The following is a 27,782-nucleotide window of genomic DNA, read 5'->3' on the forward strand; positions in this document are numbered from 1 at the left end:
TTCAGGGCATGAGTTCGGATGGTATTGGAGTGGACGGGTTTCCGGTTTCCGGTTACGGCGTTCACCGCCCTTCTACCAGCAACGTGGACTTCGGTCCTTCGCCGGATGTTTCGGATATTCAGTCCGTCGCCAGCGAGGCTGCACGTGTTGGTTATCCGGAGAGACTCAAAGTGGCTCTTGAGGCCGCTGCTGAGGTCACTTCGAGATATTTCGCGGAAGGGGCTTCGGTCTCTTCGGCTGCCGCTTCGACGGCACCGTCCGCGATGGCTGATTTTCGCTCTGGGAAGGAGGATGACTCATACTTCCGGTTTTTGGAGTCTCCATCCATAGCCTTTCAGCTTTCTCAAGTTTTGGCCAAGCCATCTCCTTCCGGAAGCGGAATTCCTTCACTTCCGGTTCCGCTGCTCGTGCCTCACGGCTCCGTTCCGGAGCTGGCACAGCAGTGGATGGCTTCGCCTTCTCAGGCTTCTGCATTCGCTCTGTCGTCTCACAGGCGGTTGGTTTTGCAGAAGTCTCCTAGGAACTTGTTGGATGCTTTCGCTCTCCCGCGTTCATCTTTGACAGTTCCTCCGGAGATGCTGGCCTTGTTGGCCAAGCCTATCAAGAAGGATGACGGTGTGCTCTTTTCTGAGAACACTCTGATTGCTTCTGAAGAGGCAGGGCGTCAGCAGCTGGAGCTTGCCTCCATTGCTGAGACTCTCATTCGGGCTCTCTCTCGTGCCCTCACTGATTCACTGAATCCGTTCTCTCTCAGCGAGGATCAGGATGCGGATGACGTCTCCACTTTGTTGGCCGCTCTTGCGAGGGTCAACGAAGAACAGATGAGACTTTCCGCTGTGCACTATGCGCACTCTGTTATGTGTCGTCGGGATCTCTTCCTGTCACACTCTCAGTTTTCGGATCAGGCGACCAAGGACACCTTGCGTGCCTCACCGGTCTTGGAGGGTTCCCTCTTTGGGCATCTCGTTTTTGATGCCCGAAGACAGGAAATTCAGGCTAACAGGGACCAGCAGTTCTCTGACTTTTCCCTGCACAGCCTTAAGCAGTCCAAGCAGTCTCAGCCTTCTCAGCCGAAGCAGGCTAAGGTTGCTGGCCCTCCCAAACCGGCAGACAAGGGTCGTGGACGTTCCTCTTCTCGGGGCTCGAGAAGACGACCGTCTTCCGGCAGGGGGAGAGGCGGCTCTGGAAGCAAGCCTCACCCCCAATGAAGTGCTCCCGATCTCCCCCCCACCCCGCCCTCCACTCTGGTGATGGCGGGGGGCCCTTCCCGGGCACTTTCCCACTGGCTCGTGTCTGTACAGAGTCAATGGATCGTGGGGGTCGTGAGGTCGGGCTTCCGTCTTCTCTGGAAAGATGGCAAGGCACCTCTGGTCAGGCGTCCGCCGGCGTTCAGGCCTCCCTCCTCGCAGGAAGCCATTTCCGTCCTTCGGTCGGAAATAGACTCCCTGGTGCAGAAGGGCGCAGTGGAGAAAGTCCTCGACCACAGCTCCCCTGGGTTTTACGGACGGCTTTTCGCCGTCCCCAAAGCCTCAGGGGCATGGCGTCCTGTCTTGGACCTGTCGTTCCTCAATACCTTTTTGAGGGAGATAAGGTTCAAGATGGAGACGCCAGCGTCGGTCAGGGACTCTCTCCGCCCGGGAGATTGGGCGACTTCCATCGACCTGACGGATGCATACTTCCATATTCTTATGCATCCAGCCGACCGGAAATGGCTTCGTTTCCGGTGGGCAAGTCAGGTTTACCAGTTTCGCGCCCTTCCTTTCGGCCTGTCTCTCGCCCCTTGGGTCTTCACCATGGTCGTGAGACAGGTCTGCGCGCTGGTGAGGTCGCGGGGTGTCCGGCTACGTGCCTACCTGGACGATTGGCTCATCCTGAGTCAGAGTCAGGCGGGGTGCGAGCAGGATACCCAATCGGTTCTTCGGGAGGCCAACTTGTTTGGCTTCTCGATCAACCGATCAAAGTCGGAGCTGACGCCGTGTCAGACGTTCACCTACTTGGGAATGTCTTTCGACACGGTGGCTTGGACTGTTCAGCCCTCTCAGAAGAGGGTGGACAAGCTCCAGGCGTGCATACGCTCCACTTTGCCTCTCCCGAGGGCCTCCCTGCGGACTTTGGCCTCCATCTTAGGGCAGATGGAGTCCATGGCTCTCCTGGTCCCCTTGGGGAGGGTCCACAAACGTCCCTTTCAGCTGGCGCTGAGGCCGTTCGTGGACTCTCCCACGGTGGATTGGAATGCCCTCATCCCTCTCCGGGGATGGTTCCAATCCGCTACCCTTCCGTGGCTGGACACGGAGTGGGTGTGCAGGGGCGTGCCGATAGCCCTTCCTGCCCCAGACTTGGACCTGTTCACGGACGCGTCCTTGGTGGGGTGGGGGGCTCACACAGACCAGCTGACTGCGTCAGGTCTGTGGTCGGCAGATCAGAGGATGCAGCACATCAACTTGCTGGAGCTAGAAGCCGTGGCTCTAGCTCTGGACAAGTTCCGGCCCTCCCTTCAGGCCAAGCATGTTCGTCTGTTTACAGACAACACGACAGTGGCAGCTTACATCAACAAGCAGGGAGGGTCGCGGTCTCCGTCGCTTTCGGCCAGGGCCTGCGAGATCCTGATTTGGTGTTCAGAGCATCAAATCAGGCTTTCGGCCAGGTACCTGCCCGGAAGCTTGAACACTCTGGCGGACGCGCTCAGCCGCTCCGACAGAGTGCTTCAAACAGAGTGGACCATCACTCACGGAGCGCTGGATCGTCTCTGGTCTCTTGTGCAGAAACCTCAGGTGGACCTTTTTGCCACCAGGTTCTCGAAGAGACTACCAGTGTTCGTCTCACCATTCCCGGATCCCGAGGCGTGGGAGACGAACGCGATGGACATTTCCTGGTCAGGCCTGGAGGCTTACGCGTTCCCGCCATTCCAGTTGCTCACGCGAGTTCTCAGGAAGGCGGAGCAGGAGGGCCCGTCCCTCCTGCTGATCGCTCCTCTTTGGCCGTCTCAGCCGTGGTTCCCGGACCTGCTGAGACTCGCCCAGGGCCCTCCCATTCCTCTCGCTCTCACGCGAGGAGAACTGGTACAGCCTCACACCGGCAGCCTCCACGCAGAGCCTCAGATGCTGAATCTTCACGCGTGGAGGTTGTGCGGTCTTCTCTGAGGCGCAAAGGGGCATCAGATCTGACCATGGACCTGGTAGGACGCTCGCACAGAGCATCTACCTCGTCCGTTTATGAGTCACATTGGAGGGCCTGGGTTACCTGGTGTCACGAGCATCGGCTGGATGCTACGGCGCCCCGCACGATGCACGTGGCGAACCATCTTGCTTTCATGTCCTCTCAGGGAGCTTCCGCTGCCTCGTTGAAAGTAAGAAGATCGGCCATCTCGGCGACCCTACGCCAGATAGGTCGCTCTATAGATGTTAGTGGCGTGATCGCTGGAGTCATCAAGGGCGCTTCCCTTTCTGACGTCAAGTCTCGTACGCCCGTTCCTAAGTGGGATCTCTTATTGGTCATGGAGTTTCTGCGTTCAGCGGATTTTGAACCTCTCAGAGATGCCAGTTTTGCGAATCTTACACGCAAGTCCCTTTTCCTTTTGCTGCTAGCATCGGCACGAAGGGGCAGTGAGATTCACGCTCTTTCCGGTAATTCGGACGACATTTCCTTTGAATCAGATGGGTCCGTTACCTTGCGGTTTCGACCTGAGTTTCTTGCGAAAAACCAGGCTCCCGAGCGAGCTTCTCCTTTGGTTCATGTCAGGCCGTTGTCCACTATTCTGGCTCCGAATGACCCAGACTTAGTAAATTGCCCTGTTAGAGCCCTTCACATCTACCTTGCCCGTGCTCAGTCTCTTAGATCCGCAGCTCAAAAGCTTTTGTTTATTTCTCTCAATACGGAGAGACATAAGGATATTACTAAGACGACTCTGGCCCGGTGGGTGTCGGCGCTCATTAAGCATGCTTACGAGTGGAGCCGCCGCAATGAAGGGGGGACACAGCCTGTCCTTCCTCTGGAATCAGCTCGGGCTCACGAGACGCGAGCTTGGGCTTCCTCCTTGGCCGTATTACGATCAAGAAGACTGGAGGAGGTGCTACACACCGCATACTGGCGTTCCGAGGATGTCTTCATGAATTTTTACCTGCGTGACATCTCGGCCCTTCGCCAGGATGGATCTAGAGCTTTGCCTGCCATGGTGGCAGGGGGTCAGCTCTTGACAAGGATTTGAGAGTGAGTTTGAACTTTTTCTTGCCCACCGCCTTGTTGTTTCAATCTGCTACATGTGATTCGGAGTAGGAATATGTAATTTAATCGAAAATTTTATTGTAAATTTTCATTTAATAAATATACCTACCCGAATCACATATCGTAGTCCCTCCCACCTACCCCGCTTATGATTTGGAGATTTTATTCTTCGAGTCGAATGATAGGGGTCACGTGGTCAGTAGCAGTAGTGACGTAGTACGCAGGAGGGGAGGTAACTCCCTGGGTGCGTCGTCATTACCATAGCTACGTTTACACTTTTTTAGTTGGGGTTGCTCCCCTTAGACGGGTAGCCTTTTCAGACCTAGCACTTTAGACTGAGTCAACTGCTACATGTGATTCGGGTAGGTATATTTATTAAATGAAAATTTACAATAAAATTTTCGATTTATGCACTCGAGTCGAGTGCGTATCGCATACGTGAATGCGACATGCTTTCATGCGTGAAAACGCATGCGATACGCATACGATTTTGTAACTCGTCTCGCATGCGATACGCATGCTTTTTATGACGCTATATTTCTCGTCATTGTGTGACGCGTTCTATTGCATTTGACCTTGGACCTCCATATTAGGTCCAAGATTTGACGTCATTACTGTTGGCGACGATGCCCTAGCCTGTGCAATCTTTTAGCTCACAGTCCCTCTGAATCTTTTTAAATTAAAGAAAAGCCAAATTCTCAGTTAGAAAAATGAAAGAAAATCGATGATGATCCCACAGAAAACTCAAACTCATGTTTATATTTTATCAGCGCTAATTTCTTTTCGAAACATTTTGCTCCGACATCTTCACTTCCGGTTTTTCGAAATCTTATCTCACGACTGGTTTTGCTTGTAGATGACTCTCTAGAATTCACAATCTGTAGATCTGCATTTAAAAGGTAGCATACAGTGTGAGAGAACACTTACAAAGGTCAAAACTGCGTTTCAGTAACAGAATCAGTGTAAAAGCAGCATTGCAGTGACAATGTCGTCTGCTATTACGAGGGGAAACAACTCTGTTTTCGTTCCTTTGCAAGCCCGATATTGAAACGGTCAACAAAAATCAGCTGACGACAGGAATGCTTGACAGGTAAGTTTCTTCACTATTTTTGACGTTTTCATTATTTAAGAAAGTATTTGCAGGCATAGTATCGAAGCATTCTGTTCACTGCACCGCGTATCAAGGTTTGGTAAGTGCAGAGGCGCCGTTTTCAGCCAAGTTAGATCTAATTGTTTCGTGAAGTTGACCTTCGATCAGTCTCATGCAGTCTGTCAGTGTTTGGTGATGCGAATTGAAACAATGAAAGGGTCAGTCTTTTACTGTTGAATTAATATTGGTTTATCTGTGCACTGAAAAGACAGCTGGGTCGAAATATCTGTGACTGGAGAGTGGAATGTATTGTTTTGTCAATAACAAGCTTTCCAACAACCTACATTTCTTGTTTTTTTTTGTTTTTTTTTATCCTTGAACAAGTTAAAGTTGAACTTCTAAGTTGAGTGTTAATATGTGCATTGAATGGGGCGCATTGTATTTTGCTGTTCTAGTCGAGTTAAGAATCGAGTAGATATTATTTTCCCGGGTATTGGAAATGCCATATGTGTGTTTGCTTATTTGTGACCCAAACTGGTCGATCAAAGTAGTTTGCTCACTGATGTGAAGTAGAGCAAGAATGAAAAATAGTATAGGTCTAGTAGTATGTTATTTTTAACTTTACACTCAAGTTCAAATTCTTTGGAATTCAGCGCACAGGCAAAAAAGAAATCATTTCATTTACTGATCGAGCTTCAATGGTATTTTTTGTGGGTTTTTTCCACTGCATATAGTTAGTGGTGTGTGTTTTACTGTCTCATAAGACTCAAATTATAATTTAAACAGCGATGCTTAGAGTTTTAAATAAAATGTGTTTGTGTTGCACAGTGCGTACTGATGTATGCAGGATATTTGAATTATTACAGATGCATACCAGCTGGATCCTGTTGTAACATGTCACGCCTTGAGATGAGACACCAAACTATAAAGCAGAAGCAGAAGCTCTCATGCAGGCCGCCTCCTTGGTTCAGGACTCCGCAGACCCTTGCTACCAAGTTGTCTTCCTCTCGGACGCCCTTTCAGTCCTTCAGGCCCTAGAGAACGACAAACTCCCACAGCTGGCCAAAGCATTACAGATGGTCAGACAAACCAGAAGAGTTGTCCTCCAGTGGATACCAGCACACTGTGGGATACCAGGAAATGAAAGGGCAGATGAGCTGGCAAAAGAAGGAGCCGTGGAAGACCAACCTGAAAACAGTGTCAGCTTTAGTGAGCAGAAGACAATCATCAAGGCATTGATGAGGCCAAGGACAAACAGAGATGACTACCACACAATGTCCAGAGAGCAGCAAGTCAACCTCATCAGGCTGCGTACTGGCCACAACAGGCTCAATGCTCACATGAACCGAAAGTTCAAGCTGGCGCCATCACCAACCTGTGCCTGCGGTCAAGAGGACCAAACAGCGGAACACATCTTACAGCGATGTCCCTTACTAGATGAGGAACGAAAAGAAGTGTGGCCGTCACCAACTCCCTTGCAGACCAAACTATACGGCAGTCGACAGGAGTTGGAGAAAACGACAACATTTATCACCAGTGCTGGACTGATTGTGTAACCTCTGCGAACGCCAAGAAGAAGAAGAGATGAGACACCCACAATGGAAACATCACACTCACAGCTGTCTTGAATTGGAAAAGGTCAGTTGCCTCTTTATTATTCATGTACACAGTGTATGTGTTTTGTGCTGTGTGTGCAGTTTAAATTTCAAAGATCACTCTGGCTTTCTGTTACTTTTTTGTGTAAAAATGTGTGTATCTGATGGTTTTGGGGGCTTTATGTTCTAATTTGAACACTTCTGAAGAACAGCATATTATATATATTATAGGTATATGTGTACTTAGGTTTTTTGTTGCCTCTATAATCTATTCCATGCTTTAACCATACAGACTCATAATGTGGCTTGTGTGTGTGTGTGCGTGTTTTATGTGATGTTAGTAAGTTGTGGAATTATCTGAGTAATTCTGAGTTACATTAAAATAAGTAACAGTGTGGCCACTTATGTTTCCAGTACACAGCGGCTGACCATTCGGACCATGTTTCCTATTGGGAATTGATCTTGGCTGTTTCTGTTCTGCAAAGGTATGATTAAGGCTTCCTTTGATGATGAATGTTTTTGTGTGTGTTTCTGTGTATGTGTCACTGTGTGTGTGTGTGTGTGTGTGTGTGTGTGTATGTGTGTGTGTGTGTGTGTGTGTGTGTGTGTGTGTGATTGCAAAATTGTGCAATCTGGTGCAATCTGAGCGTGTAAAGTGCTATTTTCAGGTGATACATTTTTCTTCTTTTTTTTTTCTTCTTTTTTTTTTTTTTTTTTTTTGTCCCGCTGGGGGGGGGGTTGGGGTGCAATTGCACCCATTGCATCCCCCCCAGATCCGCCCTTGAATGTTATTCGACAAAAAGCTTCGGCATTTCAAATATTGGATGCCTTTTTTTTGTTGTTTTATGAACCTAAACTGTGCTCTGAGTCTGACAGTATTTTCAGCCTCCGTCATAATAGGTCAGGTATGCAGACTCCAGGCCTGTATGTTCAATGTCCATAGTTTTGACCCCATGGAATTTCTGTAGATACAAAATTGCGGTACTACTTCTCTCCGAAAACCCCCGAAAACCTCATCAGAAATAAGAACATTTGTCCTTAGATCGTGTTTTGTTACATAATGTTTGCAATCATGACTTATATTTGCAACTTTCACAGTTCATGGCTTTATTTTCGTGTTTGTGCGAGGATTTACGAAGGAGCGAAAGCACTAATCACATGACGTCATCAGTACTTGTGCTTTTGAGTAACAGTAGTTACCTAGCTCCCTTGCATTGAAATTGTTGCATCGATTTCGTCGATAATCCGGCTCTCAACACAAATATAAGGGTGCATGTAGCACGAGTCAGGCTTACTTTTTACAGGCATGTCCAATACTTCACTTTGAAGATAGATTTAGTTAGTCTAGATGGGGTTTTCAGGGGTTTTCGGAGGTTTTCTGAGACCAACATTGTTTTCTGGCCATAACATATTGACCCACATATATTTTGAATTCATGCAGGTTTAACTGGCTGATTGTCCTCTGTGTCTGGGATGAACACGGCTCTGAAATGCACTTTAGATTTATCCGTGAACTTACCTGTAAAAAAGACCAACTGATGTAAAAGGATATTATTTATTGACAATGTTCTTTTCTTTTGTGTAGCTTATCAAGGTGCTGCTAATCGATGCTGTCAACACAAATGAGAGACACTGAAACAAGGAAAGTCAGACTGAGAGCCCTGGCAGCCACTTACGTTCCATGTGTTCCTTTGCTGTAGAGTTTCACAAATCAACCTCAAATAATATTACTGGTGAGTGTTTGTGTTTTACACTTGTTTCGTTTGTGGGTACAATGGAACCTACCTTTCAAAAGATCTTGACTATTAACACAAAAATAAAAATATACTGAAAGCAGATCACGTCCTATGAGAGCAACCATCTTTAAATGGAATTGTTTTTAGACATAAATACATTGTGAACTGAAAACTTGGAAAGCTAGTTTCTTCAATACAAGGTTCCACTGTACAATTAGCTGCCCGTAAGATAAGTTTCACAGTATTTGCCTGTACTGTCAAAATGTTTTGGCATGATCAGTCACAAATAACACTCTTGGAAAGCACTTTGTGTCATCATTCCTGGTGTTTGTGTTATGGAAGTTTTTTGAATTCTGTGTCCCTGATTTTTGACTCACATGCGAAGCAAAAGTGAGTCTATGTACTCACCCGAGTCGTCCGTCCGTCCGGACGTAAGATAAGTTTCACAGTATTTGCCTGTACTGTCAAGATGTTTTGGCATGATCAGTCACAAATAACACTCTTGGAAAGCACTTTGTGTCATCATTCCTGGTTTAAATGTTTGTGTTATGGAAGTTTTCTGAATTATGTGTCCCTGATTTTTATCTTATGTTGTAATACAGGCTTTGTGTTTGTATTCATGTGTGTGTTACTTTGTATGTGAAGGAAGCTTTGAAGAATCAGCTAATATTGAGCTCCTTATTTTCTATTTCTTATCAAATAACCAAAGGGAAGTAATCGCTCAATGCATACGACATGTGTAATAGAGTAAGCGAGAGTTGTACGGAACCTTTTCTCCTGGCACCTGAGAGAATAACAAGCATTGAAATGAACATTGAATTTGTTCTGATTAAAACCAGTCTTGATCTAAGGACTAAGTCCGGTCGAGAATAAAAGCTGGTTCTTGTATATGACTGTGTACGTAGGTGTTAGTTGGAGTGCCTTGGAGAATGATGAGCATTATGAGCTTGCGGTGATCATCCTTTTTTGAGGATGAAAGTCGCTTGTTCATTTCAATGCTTGTTATTCTCTCAGGTGCCAGGAGAAAAGGTTCCGTACAACTCTCGCTTACTCTATTACACATGTCGTATGCATTGAGCGATTACTTCCCTTTGGTTATTTGATATCTTAACATTGCTCTGCCTCATTCTGTTTGACTTTCTATTTCTTATTTTCTGCCTTTCATGGCACTTTTTCAGTACCATGAGGATGAGTGTAAATAAATTAAAAACATGTACCTATAGTATAAATAAGTGGAGAACTGAAGGAAAATGGCTGTCGTGTGTTCAGGTGGCTTCAGACTATGTACACTAACTAATGATTTGATAAATTGTTGTCAGTTTCAGGGAAACTCTGTTGGACCTGGGCTGCAGAGGAGAGGTAGCAAATGCAGCCAAGCAGATCGAGTCTCATCTTTTGAAGGAAGGGAAGGCGCATCACTTGTTTATGCCTGGTGATGGATCACCGAGGACGTCAGCACGGCACTGGGAGTCCTTACAAAACACATTGCCTTTCGCTGCATATATATTCAGAGATAGCCGAAAAGTCGCAGCATTGTGAATACAAATTGTATTTTGAGTGTTGATAATTATCACTAATTGATGGGGCGGGAATGTAGCTCAGTCGGTAGCGCGCTGGATTTGTATCCAGTTGGCCGCTGTCAGCGTGAGTTCGTCCACACGTTCGGCGAGAGGTTTATTTCTCAGAGTTACCTTTGTGTGCAGACTCTCCTCGGAATTTTCGTGTTTCTATAACACACCGAACTCTGACATGGATTACAGGATCTTTTTCGTGCGCACTTGGTCTTGTGCTTGCGTGTACACACGGGGGTGTTCGGACACCGAGGAGAGTCTGCACACAAAGTTGACTGAAAAATAAATCTCTCGCCGAACGTGGGGACGAACTCACGCTGAGAGCGGCCAACTGGATACAAATCCAGCGCGCTACCGACTGAGCTACATCCCCGCCCCAGTAAGTGTATCTAAATTTAATTACGCATTTTCACTAAGATTGTGAATGTTTATAAAAATTGAAAATTGTTGAATAACATAATATTTTGATGAAACAATTTGTTTTTGAGTTTCTGCTTGCATGGTTTGAGTGAGTGTTGTTGTCAGAGTGCCTGAAAATATGAGCAGCTAAAAACCTGCTTTATAAAGAGCATAAACAATCCGGAATACGAATGGAATACGCATGCGATACGCATGCGGTAGACCTGCGTTAGAGGTGCGTGTCACGCTCGATATCCGAGCAAAAAACGCATGCGTATCGCACGAAACAAAAGTTACAGAATCGTATGCGTATCGCATGCGTTTCACGCATGCGATACGCACACTTTCACGCATGCGATACGCATGCGATACGCATGCATAATGTTTGTTGGGTCCTGTCAACAGAATCCAAGATGGCCGCCAAGATGGCCGTCAAAATATATAAAAACACATTTCTCGCCATATCTGGGTTTCTAAAGCAGCTAGATTCATGATCTTAGTGCTGATCATGTTTCCAAAGGCTGGGAAGCCGTTCTGATATCACCCAGATGCAAGATGGCTGCCAAGATGGCAGGTAAACGTCATTCACGCTCAAATCAATGTTAGACAAAAATAAGGAAAACGCCATATTGTTTGTCTTTTGTCTGAAAGAACATGTTAGCATCCAGTTAAAGAGGCAACTTTCAGGACCTCAATCAAGTCCATGTGGGAAAGTCCATGTCCAAAAGCAGCTTAGCTGGCACGCCACGACCGAAATAGAACTCTACTGCTCTTGCGTTACAGCAAACAAACGATTCAAACTTTGAAACCATATCTCCTTTTTCAATGTCAGCTTCTTTCTCGTCTTACTGGTCGTCTTCAACAAACTCCTCCTCTTCCTCTTCCTTCTCCTCCTCCTCCTCCTCTTCCTCCTCTTCTTCCTCCTCCTCGTCCTCCTCCTCCACCACAGGCTCATGCTTCGTGTAAGGGCTGCAGCAGCCATCTCCTCCCTCGCAATAACAGTATTCAGTGCACGTAAGTCTCCCACTGTGGCAACTGCACTTCTTCTCGCTGCACGCTTTCCCCTCGGCGCTGCAACTACAGCTCACGACATCTAAGAGCTGCTGCGGTGCTATCGGCGCATTAGACAGCGATTGTGTCACAGCACCAGATTCATCGATATCCCATCCGAAGCAGCGGATATCATGAGCCTCGGCTGGTGGATCTTTATGGTCTGCTGCTTTCCACAACATCATCTGCAGATGTGCTCGGAGAGCATGCAGCCTCAGGTTGCAATCTGTTGGTGGTAGCCTCTTCAAAGGTGGTGGTTTCTTCCTGCCCAGATACAGTTTGGATCTTGCACCATTGCGGGACTTGGCCTTCTTCTGACTGTACAGCGCGAGGAAGAATGAGTCGGCAGTGGCCTAAGTTGGTCATGACTGACGTCTGGCTCCCCAAGGACATCTTGCAGGCCTAGGATGTCGCTGTTTCCAAGCACCTTGAGCGCCGACTTCTTGCCCTTGTAACAGGGGTACGACACGGTGTCGCAGCCCGATAAGGCGTGCATGCCGAGTAGCTGACCACACTTGTCCCCCAATTTGTCCACTGTTGCGCGAATGTCAAGCACCGTGCCGTCCCACTTCTCCATCTGGATGCTCTTCTGTATCCTCTTCCTCCATGCCAAGTACACGAGAAGGACGAACACATCAGTGTCGTCACACAGCACCCTGATCGTCTCCGCCCCGCCTGCTGCAGCCTTCAGCATGTAGCTGCACAGCGTGATATCCGCCTCCTCATGGGTGACAAGACAATCGAAACTGCTGACAAGCTCCACGTTGTTCTGCAGAGGATATCCACAGAGGATGTTGCTGAGGAGGCGTTTGTTGTTGGCATTCTTCATGATAGCTTCTCTGTGTGGGAGGGGGGTTGTGGGTGTCAGACGGAAGTCCTTTGATCCTTCCCCTGCCCTCCTCATCCTCTCGTGGTCCTTCGCAGTTGGCTGATTCTCATGGTACCTGTCAAACAACACCAGTTTCTGTGCTGCTGGAGGATAGCGGCTCAGTCGAGCGCCGAAACTCGCGACAAAATCTCCTGCTGTCCCCGCAACAGGCCACACTGTTGTGTACAGGCGTCTGGTGCAGGTGCGCAGCCTTGTCTCCTTTCCTCAAACTCCCGAACCCGTCGATGAGAGATGGAGGTACGGGGCTGAGTTCGTACTTGAAGATGTCTGTCGCCTTCACACCACGTTGTTGCCTAATGATCTGAAGCCGTACGAATAATGTTTCAATGTCAAAGATGGCCTTGTCTTTCACAACCACTACCTTTTTCATCTCCTGCATGGTCTTCACTTTCCTCTCGATCGGGCCATGGAATGTGCTGTGAAGCGAAGCGGCGAACTGTTCACTTTGAGTGCTGCCGATCTTGAGTGCATCTTGGACATTTAGGCCTACTTTTGCTGGCGCGATCTGCCCGTTGACGATGTTGTACAGGTCAGTGGACTCAACAATGAGAGGGTGCGAGTACTTCTGCAGTTCCTCTGCAATCTTCGTCCGGTCTGCTGCGTCCATCGCTCGCCTTCTTTGTGCTTGCTCTCCTTCTGTCCATCCCCACCATCGAGACCCATCGGCTTTTCTGAAAGTTGCCTCTTTAACTGGATGATAACATGTTCTTTCAGACAAAAGACAAACAATATGGCGTTTTCCTTATTTTTGTGTGACATTGATTTGAGCGGCAGCCATCTTGCATCTGGGTGATATCAGAACGGCTTCCCAGCCTTTGGAAACATGGTCAGCACTAAGATCATGAATCTAGCTGCTTTAGAAACCCAGATATGGCGAGAAATGTGTTTTTATATATTTTGACGGCCATCTTGGCGGCCATCTTGGATTCTGTTGACAGGATTGACAAACCAACCTCAGAAATGAACTCGCCGACATCAAAAAACTCTATATTGAGGTATTACATGACTCTTTAGCCCATCTGGATCAAAAGTTATATATTGACCATCTTCAAGATAACCGTTGGGCGGCCATCTTGGATTCTGAGAATTCCCCAAAGTACAACTTTAGGCAACCAAGCTAATTTGACTCTCCGTACCCTATAGATTACATTTCCGTCATAAAAGTTTACAGGAACAGACATTTCCAGGTTTCATACATGACATAGAAGGCTGGCTGGTAGACTACACCATAGACACGAACTGTGACATTCTTAATTTAGGTGAAAAGCTTGAAACAGCGGGGCTCAGAACCGACAGTACAATCATTTACTGACCGAAAAAAACGTGCTCGAGTCATTCGGCGAAGGCCGGTGGTGAGCTTTCAAACTACCACGACTGAATAACTGATAACACATCTTTGCATAGTGTTTTTTTCTAGACGAGTAGCATAGTGCAGTGGTTACGGATTCGGAATTTCAATCCGACGCTCTGGGTTCAAGTGCCGCTGGGAGCTACAAATTATTTTTTTTTTAATTAACCTTTTTCTTAATAGACCTCAATTGCATTCAGACTGCAACAACCGGTTTTTGCCTCTGTGTTAATTTTTGTTTAAACGCGTAAAGAAACTGTCCTATGCTTTAAAAAAAAAAATTGAATCTTGACTTTTAACTGTACATAACCATGCATCGCCATCGTAATCAAAAATTAACGAGGGAAAACAAATTAAAACACCGATGAACAGTATTGTCTTTTCTAAACTTCTTGACAGACATTTCCCCAATCAATAAGGAACAAGTCACTAAACTTAGTTATTTACGGTCTACTGCATAATGTTCTTCCTTTTAAACTTTACCAGTAACCCAAACCCAACAAACATTATGCATGCGTATCGCATGCGTATCGCATGCGTGAAAGTGTGCGTATCGCATGCGTGAAACGCATGCGATACGCATACGATTCTGTAACTTTTGTTTCGTGCGATACGCATGCGTTTTTTGCTCGGATATCAAGCGTGACACGCACCTCTAACGCAGGTCTAACGCATGCGTATCGCATGCGTATTCCATTCGTATTCCGGATTGTTTATGCTCTTTATAAAGCAGGTTTTTAGCTGCTCATATTTTCAGGCACTCTGACAACAACACTCACTCAAACCATGCAAGCAGAAACTCAAAAACAAATTGTTTCATCAAAATATTATGTTATTCAACAATTTTCAATTTTTATAAACATTCACAATCTTAGTGAAAATGCGTAATTAAATTTAGATACACTTACTGGGGCGGGGATGTAGCTCAGTCGGTAGCGCGCTGGATTTGTATCCAGTTGGCCGCTCTCAGCGTGAGTTCGTCCCCACGTTCGGTGAGAGATTTATTTTTCAGTCAACTTTGTGTGCAGACTCTCCTCGGTGTCCGAACACCACCGTGTGTACACGCAAGCACAAGACCAAGTGCGCACGAAAAAGATCCTGTAATCCATGTCAGAGTTCGGTGTGTTATAGAAACACGAAAATTCCGAGGAGAGTCTGCACACAAAGGTAACTCTGAGAAATAAACCTCTCGCCGAACGTGTGGACGAACTCACGCTGACAGCGGCCAACTGGATACAAATCCAGCGCGCTACCGACTGAGCTACATTCCCGCCCCATCAATTAGTGATAATTATCAACACTCAAAATACAATTTGTATTCACAATGCTGCGACTTTTCGGCTATCTCTGAATATATATGCAGCGAAAGGCAATGTGTTTTGTAAGGACTCCCAGTGCCGTGCTGACGTCCTCGGTGATCCATCACCAGGCATAAACAAGTGATGCGCCTTCCCTTCCTTCAAAAGATGAGACTCGATCTGCTTGGCTGCATTTCCTACCTCTCCTCTGCAGCCCAGGTCCAACAGAGTTTCCCTGAAACTGACAACAATTTATCAAATCATTAGTTAGTGTACATAGTCTGAAGCCACCTGAACACACGACAGCCATTTTCCTTCAGTTCTCCACCTATTTATACTATAGGTACATGTTTTTAATTTATTTACACTCATCCTCATGGTACTGAAAAAGTGCCATGAAAGGCAGAAAATAAGAAATAGAAAGTCAAACAGAATGAGGCAGAGCGATGTTAAGATATCAAATAACCAAAGGGAAGTAATCGCTCAATGCATACGACATGTGTAATAGAGTAAGCGAGAATTGTACGGAACCTTTTCTCCTGGCACCTGAGAGAATAACAACCATTGAAATGAACAAGCGACTTTCATCCTCAAAACAGGATGATCACCGCAAGCTCATATGCTCATCATTCTCCAAGGCACTCCAACTAACACCTACGTACACAGTCATATACAAGAACCAGCTTTTATTCTCGACCGGACTTAGTCCTTAGATCAAGACTGGTTTTAATCAGAACAAATTCAATGTTCATTTCAATGCTTGTTATTCTCTCAGGTGCCAGGAGAAAAGGTTCCGTACAACTCTCGCTTACTCTATTACACATGTCGTATGCATTGAGCGATTACTTCCCTTTGGTTATTTGATAAGAAATAGAAAATAAGGAGCTCAATATTAGCTGATTCTTCAAAGCTTCCTTCACATACAAAGTAACACACACATGAATACAAACACAAAGCCTGTATTACAACATAAGATAACAAGAAGGACAAAGCCCATACGACTCACATGCTTGACCTTCTGCTTTACACATTTTTCCTACCAAAATACATGTGACCTTGACCCAAGGTCAAGGTCATCCAAGGTCATGCAACACAAAGCTGTTAATTCAAGATATAGGAAGTACAATGGTGCTTATTGGCTCTTTCTACCATGAGATATGGTCACTTTTAGTGGTTCACTACCTTATTTTGGTCACATTTCATAAGGGTCAAAGTGACCTTGACCTTGATCATATGGGACCAAATGTGTCTCATGATGAAAGCATAACATGTGCCCCACCTAATTTTTAAGTTTGAAACAGTTATCTTCCATAGTTCAGGGTCAAGGTCACTTCAAAATATGTATACAATCCAACTTTGAAGAGCTCCTGTGACCTTGACCTTGAAGCAAGGTAAACCAAACTGGTATCAAAAGATGGGGCTTACTTTGCCCTATATATCATATATAGGTGAGGTATTCAATCTCAAAAACTTCAGAGAAAATGTGAAAAATGTGAAAAATAGCTGTTTTTTAGACAACATTTATGGCCCCTGCGACCTTGACCTTGAAGCAAGGTCAAGATGCTATGTATGTTTTTTGGGGCCTTGTCATCATACACCATCTTGCCAAATTTGGTACTGATAGACTGAATAGTGTCCAAGAAATATTCAACGTTAAAGTTTTCCGGACGGCCGGCCGGACGGACGGACGGACGGACGGACGGACGACTCGGGTGAGTACATAGACTCACTTTTGCTTCGCATGTGAGTCAAAAATCAGGGACACATAATTCAGAAAACTTCCATAACACAAACATTTAAACCAGGAATGATGACACAGAGTGCTTTCCAAGAGTGTTATTTGTGACTGATCATGCCAAAACATCTTGACAGTACAGGCAAATACTGTGAAACTTATCTTACGTCCAGACGGACGGACGACTCGGGTGAGTACATAGACTCACTTTTGCTTCGCATGTGAGTCAAAAATCAGGGACACAGAATTCAGAAAACTTCCATAACACAAACACCAGGAATGATGACACAAAGTGCTTTCCAAGAGTGTTATTTGTGACTGATCATGCCAAAACATCTTGACAGTACAGGCAAATACTGTGAAACTTATCTTACGGGCAGCTAATTGTACAGTGGAACCTTGTATTGAAGAAACTAGCTTTCCAAGTTTTCAGTTCACAATGTATTTATGTCTAAAAACAATTCCATTTAAAGATGGTTGCTCTCATAGGACGTGATCTGCTTTCAGTATATTTTTATTTTTGTGTTAATAGTCAAGATCTTTTGAAAGGTAGGTTCCATTGTACCCACAAACGAAACAAGTGTAAAACACAAACACTCACCAGTAATATTATTTGAGGTTGATTTGTGAAACTCTACAGCAAAGGAACACATGGAAGGTAAGTTGCTGCCAGGGCTCTCAGTCTGACTTTCCTTGTTTCAGTGTCTCTCATTTGTGTTGACAGCATCGATTAGCAGCACCTTGATAAGCTACACAAAAGAAAAGAACATTGTCAATAAATATCCTTTTACATCAGTTGGTCTTTTTTACATGTAAGTTCACGGATAAATCTAAAGTGCATTTCAGAGCCGTGTTCATCCCAGACACAGAGGACAATCAGCCAGTTAAACCTGCATGAATTCAAAATATATGTGGGTCAATATGTTATGGCCAGAAAACAATGTTGGTCTCAGAAAACCTCTGAAAACCCCTGAAAACCCCATCTAGACTAACTAAATCTATCTTCAAAGTGAAGTATTGGACATGCCTGTAAAAAGTAAGCCTGACTCGTGCTACATGCACCCTTATATTTGTGTTGAGAGCCGGATTATCGACGAAATCGATGCAACAATTTCAATGCAAGGGAGCTAGGTAACTACTGTTACTCAAAAGCACAAGTACTGATGACGTCATGTGATTAGTGCTTTCGCTCCTTTGTAAATCCTCGCACAAACACGAAAATAAAGCCATGAACTGTGAAAGTTGCAAATATAAGTCATGATTGCAAACATTATGTAACAAAACACGATCTAAGGACAAATGTTCTTATTTCTGATGAGGTTTTCGGGGGTTTTCCAGGCATGGTACTGAAGGAATGGCAGTTTCAGCTGAAATAAAGCCAGGGTTAGGGTTAGGGTTAGGGCGGGGTCAAGGGGCAGCGCCCCGTTGTGGGGGTCAGGGGGCAACGCCTTAGCACTTTACACGCTCAGATTGCACCAGATTGCACAATTTTGCTTCCTTTTTAAAAAAAAATTCCGGGGGGGCATGCCCCCGGAACCCCCTAGCATGCTCGGCGCTTCGCGCCATCGGTTCAGCGCTTCGCGCCTTCGCTGATAAGATACAAAAAACAAAAAACAAAAAAAAATTTTGCACCCCCCCCCCTTTCAAAACCCAGATCCGCCCCTGACATTGGTGCACAACCACAGCACTAACCAGGAATCAAGATAATATTTACAGTCAAGATTGAAAATCTTCTTAGGCCTGTAACTCTCAAGTCTGACTATCCTGCTGAAAGCCTGAATAGCTGAGAAAAACAAAACAAAATCAACACATACCATAAGTGAAAGCCGCAGTCAACCCTTTTGCGGAACAGAAACAGAAAAGATCTCTCCACAGAGAAACATCAGGATGGTTGGCCATAACGTATGTACTGCAATCATAAACAGACACACTGTTACTCATTTAAAATCATAACTACTTACTTAGATACAGATACCAACAGACATCACCATTAAACACAGTCACATGCGTGCGCAAGTCAAAGGATTAGCCTGTGGTTTAAGCATGACATAGAGACTTCTGAGCTCTACATGTTCAGTCCAAAACACTGGTACTGAAGTAGGGACAACTGCATAAGAAGATGAAACCAAAGAGAAAAAAGCAAGCAAAAGCATTACTTACCTGTTCACAACAACGCATTGGTATGACCAGGTTAGCAGATAAACACAGCACTGGACCATTGTAAATGCAGGACTTGAAGTTCAATGGGTCCACTGAAAAAGAGATTGTGCACTTTGAAAAATCATAAACCTGGTATACTGGTAACCTTCGTGATAACAATCCTCTCCCTGCATGAATTCAGTTAAATTGAGTTTAAATAATACTTGTCCTAACTAACATTTCTGATATGGAGTTTATCAATCACAGTCATTTCGAGTCAGAACTTCAACCCTGAAAATTACTGACTACAAAGACATTTATTGATTCAAATTTCAGCAAAATATATCATATTTTGGCTTGTATGTCATGTAACTCTGAAAAGTGAAAGCATAAATTACTGAAGTTTCATTCACACACACACACACACATACACACACTCACACACACACACCCACAGTGACACATACACAGAAACACACACAAAAACATTCATCATCAAAGGAAGCCTTAATCATACCTTTGCAGAACAGAAACAGCCAAGATCAATTCCCAATAGGAAACATGGTCCGAATGGTCAGCCGCTGTGTACTGGAAACATAAGTGGCCACACTGTTACTTATTTTAATGTAACTCAGAATTACTCAGATAATTCCACAACTTACTAACATCACATAAAACACGCACACACACACAAGCCACATTATGAGTCTGTATGGTTAAAGCATGGAATAGATTATAGAGGCAACAAAAAACCTAAGTACACATATACCTATATATATATATAATATGCCGTTCTTCAGAAGTGTTCAAATTAGAACATAAAGCCCCCAAAACCATCAGATACACACATTTTTACACAAAAAAGTAACAGAAAGCCAGAGTGATCTTTGAAATTTAAACTGCACACACAGCACAAAACACATACACTGTGTACATGAATAATAAAGAGGCAACTGACCTTTTCCAATTCAAGACAGCTGTGAGTGGGATGTTTCCATTGTGGGTGTCTCATCTCAAGGTGTGACATGTTACAACAGGATCCAGCTGGTATGCATCTGTAATAATTCAAATATCCTGCATACATCGATATCAGTACGCACTGTGCAACACAAACACATTTTATTTAAAACTCTAAGCATCGCTGTTTAAATTATAATTTGAGTCTTATGAGACAGTAAAACACACACCACTAACTATATGCAGTGGAAAAAACCCACAAAAAATACCATTGAAGCTCGATCAGTAAATGAAATGATTTCTTTTTTGCCTGTGCGCTGAATTCCAAAGAATTTGAACTTGAGTGTAAAGTTAAAAATAACATACTACTAGACCTATACTATTTTTCAAACTACTTTGTAGCAAACTACTTTGATCGACCAGTTTGGGTCACAAATAAGCAAACACACATATGGCATTTCCAATACCCGGGAAAATAATATCTACTCGATTCTTAACTCGACTAGAACAGCAAAATACAATGCGCCCCATTCAATGCACATATTAACACTCAACTTAGAAGTTCAACTTCAACTTCTTCAAGGATAAAAAAAACAAAAAAACAAGAAATGTAGGTTGTTGGAAAGCTTGTTATTGACAAAACAATACATTCCACTCTCCAGTCACAGATATTTCGACCCAGCTGTCTTTTCAGTGCACAGATAAACCAATATTAATTCAACAGTAAAAGACTGACCCTTTCATTGTTTCAATTCGCATCACCAAACACTGACAGACTGAGACTGATCGAAGGTCAACTTCACGAAACAATTAGATCTAACTTGGCTGAAAACGGCGCCTCTGCACTTACCAAACCTTGATACGCGGTGCAGTGAACAGAATGCTTCGATACTATGCCTGCAAATACTTTCTTAAATAATGAAAACGTCAAAAATAGTGAAGAAACTTACCTGTCAAGCATTCCTGTCGTCAGCTGATTTTTGTTGACCGTTTCAGTATCGGGCTTGCAAAGGAACGAAAACAGAGTTGTTTCCCCTCGTAATAGCAGACGACATTGTCACTGCAATGCTGCTTTTACACTGATTCTGTTACTGAAACGCAGTTTTGACCTTTGTAAGTGTTCTCTCACACTGTATGCTACCTTTTAAATGCAGATCTACAGATTGTGAATTCTAGAGAGTCATCTACAAGCAAAACCAGTCGTGAGATAAGATTTCGAAAAACCGGAAGTGAAGATGTCGGAGCAAAATGTTTCAAAAAGAAATTAGCGCTGAGTAAAATATAAACATGAGTTTGAGTTTTCTGTGGGATCATCATCGATTTTCTTTCATTTTTCTAACTGAGAATTTGGCTTTTCTTTAATTTAAAAAGATTCAGAGGGACTGTGAGCTAAAAGATTGCACAGGCTAGGGCATCGTCGCCAACAGTAATGACGTCAAATCTTGGACCTAATATGGAGGTCCAAGGTCAAATGCAATTGAACGCGTCACACAATGACGAGAAATATAGCGTCATAAAAAGCATGCGTATCGCATGCGAGACGAGTTACAAAATCGTATGCGTATCGCATGCGTTTTCACGCATGAAAGCACGTCGCATTCACGTATGCGATACGCACTCGACTCGAGTGCAGAAATCCGTGTTCGATTTTGTGCATGCGTGACGCGCTCGATTCGAGTGCAGAAATTCGTGCCGAGTGTTTTACGCATGCGATCCGAGGGTGCAATGTTTGCTGGGAAGTTTCCCTATAACCAATCTATATCTGTCCAACAAAGAGTTTTACCGATATAAAATTATTAAACACAAGTTCAACATACAGTAGTTGTACTTATTGTGAGAACGAAATTGATTATACTGATTTTTTAATTTTTTTTTGCCCCAAAATTATGTTCACTTGGAAATGCATTGAGGATAAAGTGATTTGTAAATATAATGATTATTAAAAATTACCGTAAAATACATTTAGAAATATTATTGTTAACGATATAGGTACATTTAAAGTAGAAAAATTAATATAAAAAGCAGAAAAAAAGAAAAGAAATAAAGATCAATGAAGAGGGATACGGCCCCGCAAAAAAAAAAAGAACAAAAAAAAAAAAGGGTTGAAGCAAGCAGCTGAGATAAAAAAAAAAAAAACACTAAAAAAACAACAAAAGTTCAATATAATCATTTACTCTTCTCCTAACATTCAAGCCAACAAAGTCATTTGTCATAGACATTCATTCGATTCCAAGACAATCATCACAGGTTTGAACCGACCCTTTCGTTAAACCATTCAAAAAAACAACAGCAATAACGCTGTTAGTACTACAGCGCGCTCAACGTTCGCCTTTTTGAACTCGCGATGAGATTTGTTTCTTCTAGTTGCAAGCTTACCGTTAACAAACGCATGCGTACTAGTTAGGATTCCCCCAATTTTTGCGACCTTGACCGAATACTCTCGAAGTCACCACTCCGGCGTTCATGCATAGTGAACAGTTGGAAAGTTAAACTTCGGGAGTTCCCACTTCCGAAAGAGGCCTCTACTTCCAGTGTTGCTGACTTCCTCCTCATGCATACGGACCCTGCAAAGCTCACCGCTGACACGCTTAACTGATCAAGCATTTTTCAAGAATGTGTGTGCTCAGTGCACTGCGAACAGCCACAGTTGAAAATGTAAGAAATTAAAGTGTCATTTAAAGCTTTTGTTTTGTTGATTGTCTGCTATTTGTTTTTTCTTCAGTCGGACAAGGTACATCTTTATCAAAGGCAGTTTTTGAAGCCATTTTAGCTGGTAATGAGACCAAAAAAACACGGTACATTTCAGTAACACCTAAACGAATTGTCTTCTTACGATTAGTGATTTGTGCTAAATAATACCTCTCCTAAACTAATTCATTTCAAATATTATTTTTGCCTCATTTCCCGCTAAAATGGCTTCAAAAACTGCCTTCTATGCCTTTGAAGAAAGTTTATACCTACACCATGCCATAGATTTAATGTTAGACAAGATATAAGAACAAAACTGACCGTTTAGGATGAAGATTTGGATGTTCTGTCTAAGAACATACAGAACATGTTACAAAAAATTAAAAACATTGTGGTCGATTTTGTTGTGATTGTGTGTATGTAAACGTAACATTTTAATGAGCCATATAAACAGTTCAAGTTAAGCTCTAGATAGGGAAACTTTTTTAAAAGAAGTTAATGAAATATTCACAATGTTAGAAAAATATTAGCCAAAAATCAAAGATTTTGACAACTGGATTAAAACGTCACTTATTTGAATTAATAGCAGTTTTTTGTGTTGTTTGTGGATATAAATACTTAAAGTTGGCCTTATTCCTTTATGTGTGTATGAAATGTAAAAACGATTATTCTTCAATTATGAAATTATGTTGATTTTAGCAGGCGATGTTCATGTGAACCCCGGGCCGGCCAAGGAAAAGTTTAAGAAATTAGGGAGGTTTAGAAACTGCTACGTCACCTACCAGGACACCTATCTCACATGCGGGTCGCGCTGCTTGTGGTGATTAGGTACGTGTTCACGTAGCAAACTCTTCCATACGTTAGCGCAACGTATGTCAGATTTTATCAAATCCAACCATCCGAGAAGGGTGTAAGGATGCTCAATATTTTCTGGAATCTTTTCTTTACGCTTCAGTCCATATTTCATAATTCTGGTTTGTATACATCGTAGTCGCCGATGTGTCAAGAGCATGACCCCACGAACGACAAGGCGCTGAGACTTACGTCGCGTATCCTTCTGTGGGCCTATTCAGTGTGCTCGCCTCGATTCACTTCGAAAAGCAGACACAGAAAGCAAAATACCGCTTGTTTAAATATTTTGTAGTTAAATCTGTTCAGTGCAATAAATTCAATCCCTACGGTAGAAAAAGTAATGGAAAAGCTCCCCTATGTCGGTGTCTCGATAATACGTGAACACTGGGACCTTCTTTTTGACAACTTCTGAGCGTTAGATACCACGTTACGTGCATACTACACCCCTATCACTGCGGGTATTCCCACTGTCGATCGCTGTGCGTGCTTCTGATACGGGCGTGATCACGTATAAAACAGTTTTTATACATGAAGGCAACGTATCTCATATTACTTTAAAATCTAAATATGAACCATTCAAATACAGTGACCTCCTCTTACAGCATTTTCCTATATCCTTGTGCATAAACCACATTTTTTTAGTTGTGTGGTTGCTTGACTAAAATTAAATAAATCGGGTGACCCGTTCCAACGGCTCTGCGATATCACAGCAAACCATGAAGCACGCAAGGACGACACAGGCTAAATTTAGAAATGTCATCTCGACCAAAATACTCCCAGGAAGCGTATGTTCAAAAAGACTGAAAATTCAGCATAACAGTAACCTTTTCCCAGGAACAGATCAAGTCTGCTTGGTAACCCAATGCACACGTGTATCATGTGTGTGTGGTGTGGTTTAGTTTTTGTTAGTAAAACTGCCTAGCAAAAATGTTTTGTTTCATAAAGACTTTGTAAACGACCATAAAGTAATGTTCCGTCCAATTCATTTGAATTGAAGGCTAGGTTTGGGTACACATACGCACGCACACACGCCGCACACCCACAAACACACAGACAGACAGACAGACAGACAGACAGACACACACACACACACACACACACACACACACACACTCGCACACACATGGCGTCGCCCATTTACACAGACAGACAGACAAGCAGACAGACATACAAACACACACACATATACACACATACACACATTCGCACATGCACATGACAGTCAGAAACACAACGACAACCACTTAAACACTAACACACACCCTTATAAGCGGGGGTTGAAAGCGTGGTGGCCAGTGACCCAGAACGAACACATTAAAAAAGAAAAAAGAAAAAGCATTGGCTCGAAGTTCGATTGCCCTACTTTTCTTTTCTGTTTCCTTTAAAAAAAATAAAAATCATTGACTTTACCTGCAGGGCCCGTATGCATGAACTGGAAGTCAGAAACACTGGAAGTAGAGGCCTCTTTTGAAAGTGGGAACTCCCGAAGTTAACTTTCTAACTGTTCCCTATGCATGAATGCCGTAGTGCTGACTTCGAGAGTATTCGGTCAAGGTCGCGAACATTGGGGGAATCCCAACTAGTACGCATGCGTAAGCTTGGCGACCAGAAGAAACAAGTCTCATCGCGAGTTCAAAAGGGCGAACGTTGAGCGCGCTGTAGTACTAACAGCGTTATTGCTGTTGTTTTTTGAATGGTTAAACGAAAGGGTCGGTTCAAACCTGTGATGATTGTCGAATGACTGCCTAGCTATGACAATGACTTTGTTGACCTGAATGTTAGGGAGAAAAATGGATGATTATGTTGAACTTTTTTTCTCCTTTTTTTTAAATATTAGTTGCATGCAGGCAGCTTCAACCCTTTCTTTTTTGCCTCTTTTTTTTATTTTTTTATTTTTTTATTTTTTTTGGTTATCGGGGAGCATCCGTCTTTATTGATCTTTTTTTCTGTTCTTTTTTCCTGCTTTTTATATTAAAGTCAAGATTGGATTTTTTGTGAAAGCATAGGACAGTTTCTTTACGCAATTAAAAAAAACCGAACACAGAGACAAAAACCGGTTGTTGCAGCGAATGCAATTGAGGCCTATAAAGAAAAAGATCAATTAAAAAAAACAATAAAAAAAACTTTTGCTCCCAGCTGCACTTGAACCGAATCCGTAACCACTGCACCATGCTACTCGTGTGAATAAAAGCGTGATGAAAAGATGTAATATGAGTTATTCAGTCGTGATGGTTTGAAAGCTCGCCACCTTCGCCGAATGACTCGAGCACGTTTTTTTCGGTTAGTAACTGATCGAACTGTCGCTTTTGAGCCACTCTGTTTCAAGCATTTCACCTAAATTAAACAAGAATGTCACAGTTTGTGTCTATGGTGCAAGGTAGCCGACCGTCTCATTGTAGCCGAGTTACGACAGTTGCTCGATTGACGCATTTCACGTCTTCGATATTCTGTCTGAGCTCATTTCCCAATGAGCTGCCTTAAAAACAGGAATGTCCTGCAATTGTAGTATGCGTTGGAGGTTTCTTTTGGATGGGTAAGGACATTTAAGAAGCAATATCGTCGTATATGTCAAGTAAGAGACCCTGCAAATTAACATTGAAAGTGGGAACTTCGGAAGCAAAGTTGCCAGCTACTCGGTATGCAAGAGCTAAATTGAAAGCCGAAGTAGTGGCTTCGAGAGTTCTGAGGTCAAGGTCGAGGAAATTGGGGGAATCCCAATTAGTGCGCATGCGTTTGTAAACGGTAGGCTTGGTGACCAGAGGAAACAAATCTCATCGCGAGTTCGTAAATGGGCGAACGTTGATCGCGCTGTAGCTTTTACTATAGTTGTTGCTTCTGCCAGGGCCCGTATGCATGAACTGGAAGTCAGAAACACTGGAAGTAGAGTCCCTCTTTTGAAAGTGGGAACTCCCGAAGTTAACTTTCTAACTGTTCCCTATGCATGAACGCCGTAGTGCTGACTTCGAGAGTATTCGGTCAAGGTCGCGAAAATTGGGGGAATCCCAACTAGTACGTTTGTTAACGGTAAGCTTAGCGACCAGAAGAAACAAGTCTCATCGCGAGTTCAAAAGGGCGAACGTTGTGCGCGCTGTAGTACTAACAGCGTTACATGTATTATTGCTGTTGTTTTTTTAATGGTTAAACGAAAGGGTCGGTTCAAACCTGTGATGATTGTCTTGGAATCGAATGACTGCCTAGCTATGACAATGACTTTGTTGACCTGAATGTTAGGGAGAAAAATAAATGATTATGTTGAACTTTTTTCTCCTTTTTTTAAATGTTTTTTTTATCTCAGTTGGCAGGCAGCTTCAACCCTTTCTTTTTTTGTTTGTTTTTTTGTTTTTTGTTTTTTATATTTAGTCAAGTTTTGACTAAATATTTTAACATCGAGGGGGAATCGAGACGAGGGTCGTGGTGTATGTGCGTGTGTGTGTCTGTGTGTCTGTGTGTCTGTGTGTGTGTGTGTGTAGAGCGATTCAGACTAAACTACTGGACCGATCTTTATGAAATTTGACATGAGAGTTCCTGGGTATGAAATCCCCGAACGTTTTTTTCATTTTTTTGATAAATGTCTTTGATGACGTCATATCCGGCTTTTCGTGAAAGTTAAGGCGGCACTGTCACGCCCTCATTTTTCAACCAAATTGGTTCAAATTTTGGTCAAGTAATCTTCGACAAAGCCCGGACTTCGGTATTGCATTTCAGCGTGGTGGCTTAAAAATTAATTCATGACTTTGGTCATTAAAAATCTGAAAATTGTAAAAAAAAAATAAAAATTTATAAAACGATCCAAATTTACGTTCATCTTATTCTCCATCATTTTCTAATTCCAAAAACATATAAATATGTTATATTCGGATTAAAAACAAGCTCGGAAAATTAAATATATAAAAATTATTATCAAAATTAAATTGTCGAAATCAATTTAAAAACACTTTCATCTTATTCCTTGTCGGTTCCTGATTCCAAAAACATATAGATATGATATGTTTGGATTAAAAACACGCTCAGAAAGTTAAAACAAAGAGAGGTACAGAAAAGCGTGCTATCCTTCTTAGCGCAACTACTACCCCGCTCTTCTTGTCAATTTCACTGCCTTTGCCATGAGCGGTGGACTGACGATGCTACGAGTATACGGTCTTGCTGAAAAATGGCATTGCGTTCAGTTTCATTCTGTGAGTTCGACAGCTACTTGACTAAATATTGTATTTTCG

At 43.4% G+C, this 27,782-nt stretch overlaps 2 protein-coding genes across 3 annotated transcripts; both read left to right on the forward strand.

The window, feature by feature from the left end:
* Window positions 1–1,250: 1,250 nt before the first annotated feature.
* Window positions 1,251–3,140, forward strand: LOC138974578 (uncharacterized). The gene is made up of 2 exons (XM_070347296.1): window positions 1,251–2,363; window positions 2,763–3,140. Exons 1-2 carry the CDS (start codon window positions 1,251–1,253, stop codon window positions 3,138–3,140), a joined length of 1,491 nt encoding a protein of 496 aa, XP_070203397.1.
* Window positions 3,141–4,637: 1,497 nt separating this feature from the next.
* Window positions 4,638–10,689, forward strand: LOC138973162 (uncharacterized). Of its 2 annotated transcripts, XM_070345839.1 has the most exons (5): window positions 4,638–5,311; window positions 6,178–6,949; window positions 7,321–7,391; window positions 8,492–8,639; window positions 9,962–10,689. In XM_070345839.1, the coding sequence occupies exon 2, from the start codon at window positions 6,259–6,261 to the stop codon at window positions 6,865–6,867; it is 609 nt and encodes a 202-aa protein (XP_070201940.1). In that variant the 5' UTR covers window positions 4,638–5,311; window positions 6,178–6,258; the 3' UTR covers window positions 6,868–6,949; window positions 7,321–7,391; window positions 8,492–8,639; window positions 9,962–10,689. The 2 variants fall into 2 exon arrangements, with proteins under 2 accessions (XP_070201940.1, XP_070201939.1); XM_070345838.1 differs by having other exon boundaries at window positions 4,638–6,949.
* The last annotated feature ends 17,093 nt before the right edge of the window (window positions 10,690–27,782 follow it).

This window comes from Littorina saxatilis, linkage group LG8, assembly GCF_037325665.1.
Source record: "Littorina saxatilis isolate snail1 linkage group LG8, US_GU_Lsax_2.0, whole genome shotgun sequence".
Taxonomy (NCBI): domain Eukaryota; kingdom Metazoa; phylum Mollusca; class Gastropoda; order Littorinimorpha; family Littorinidae; genus Littorina; species Littorina saxatilis.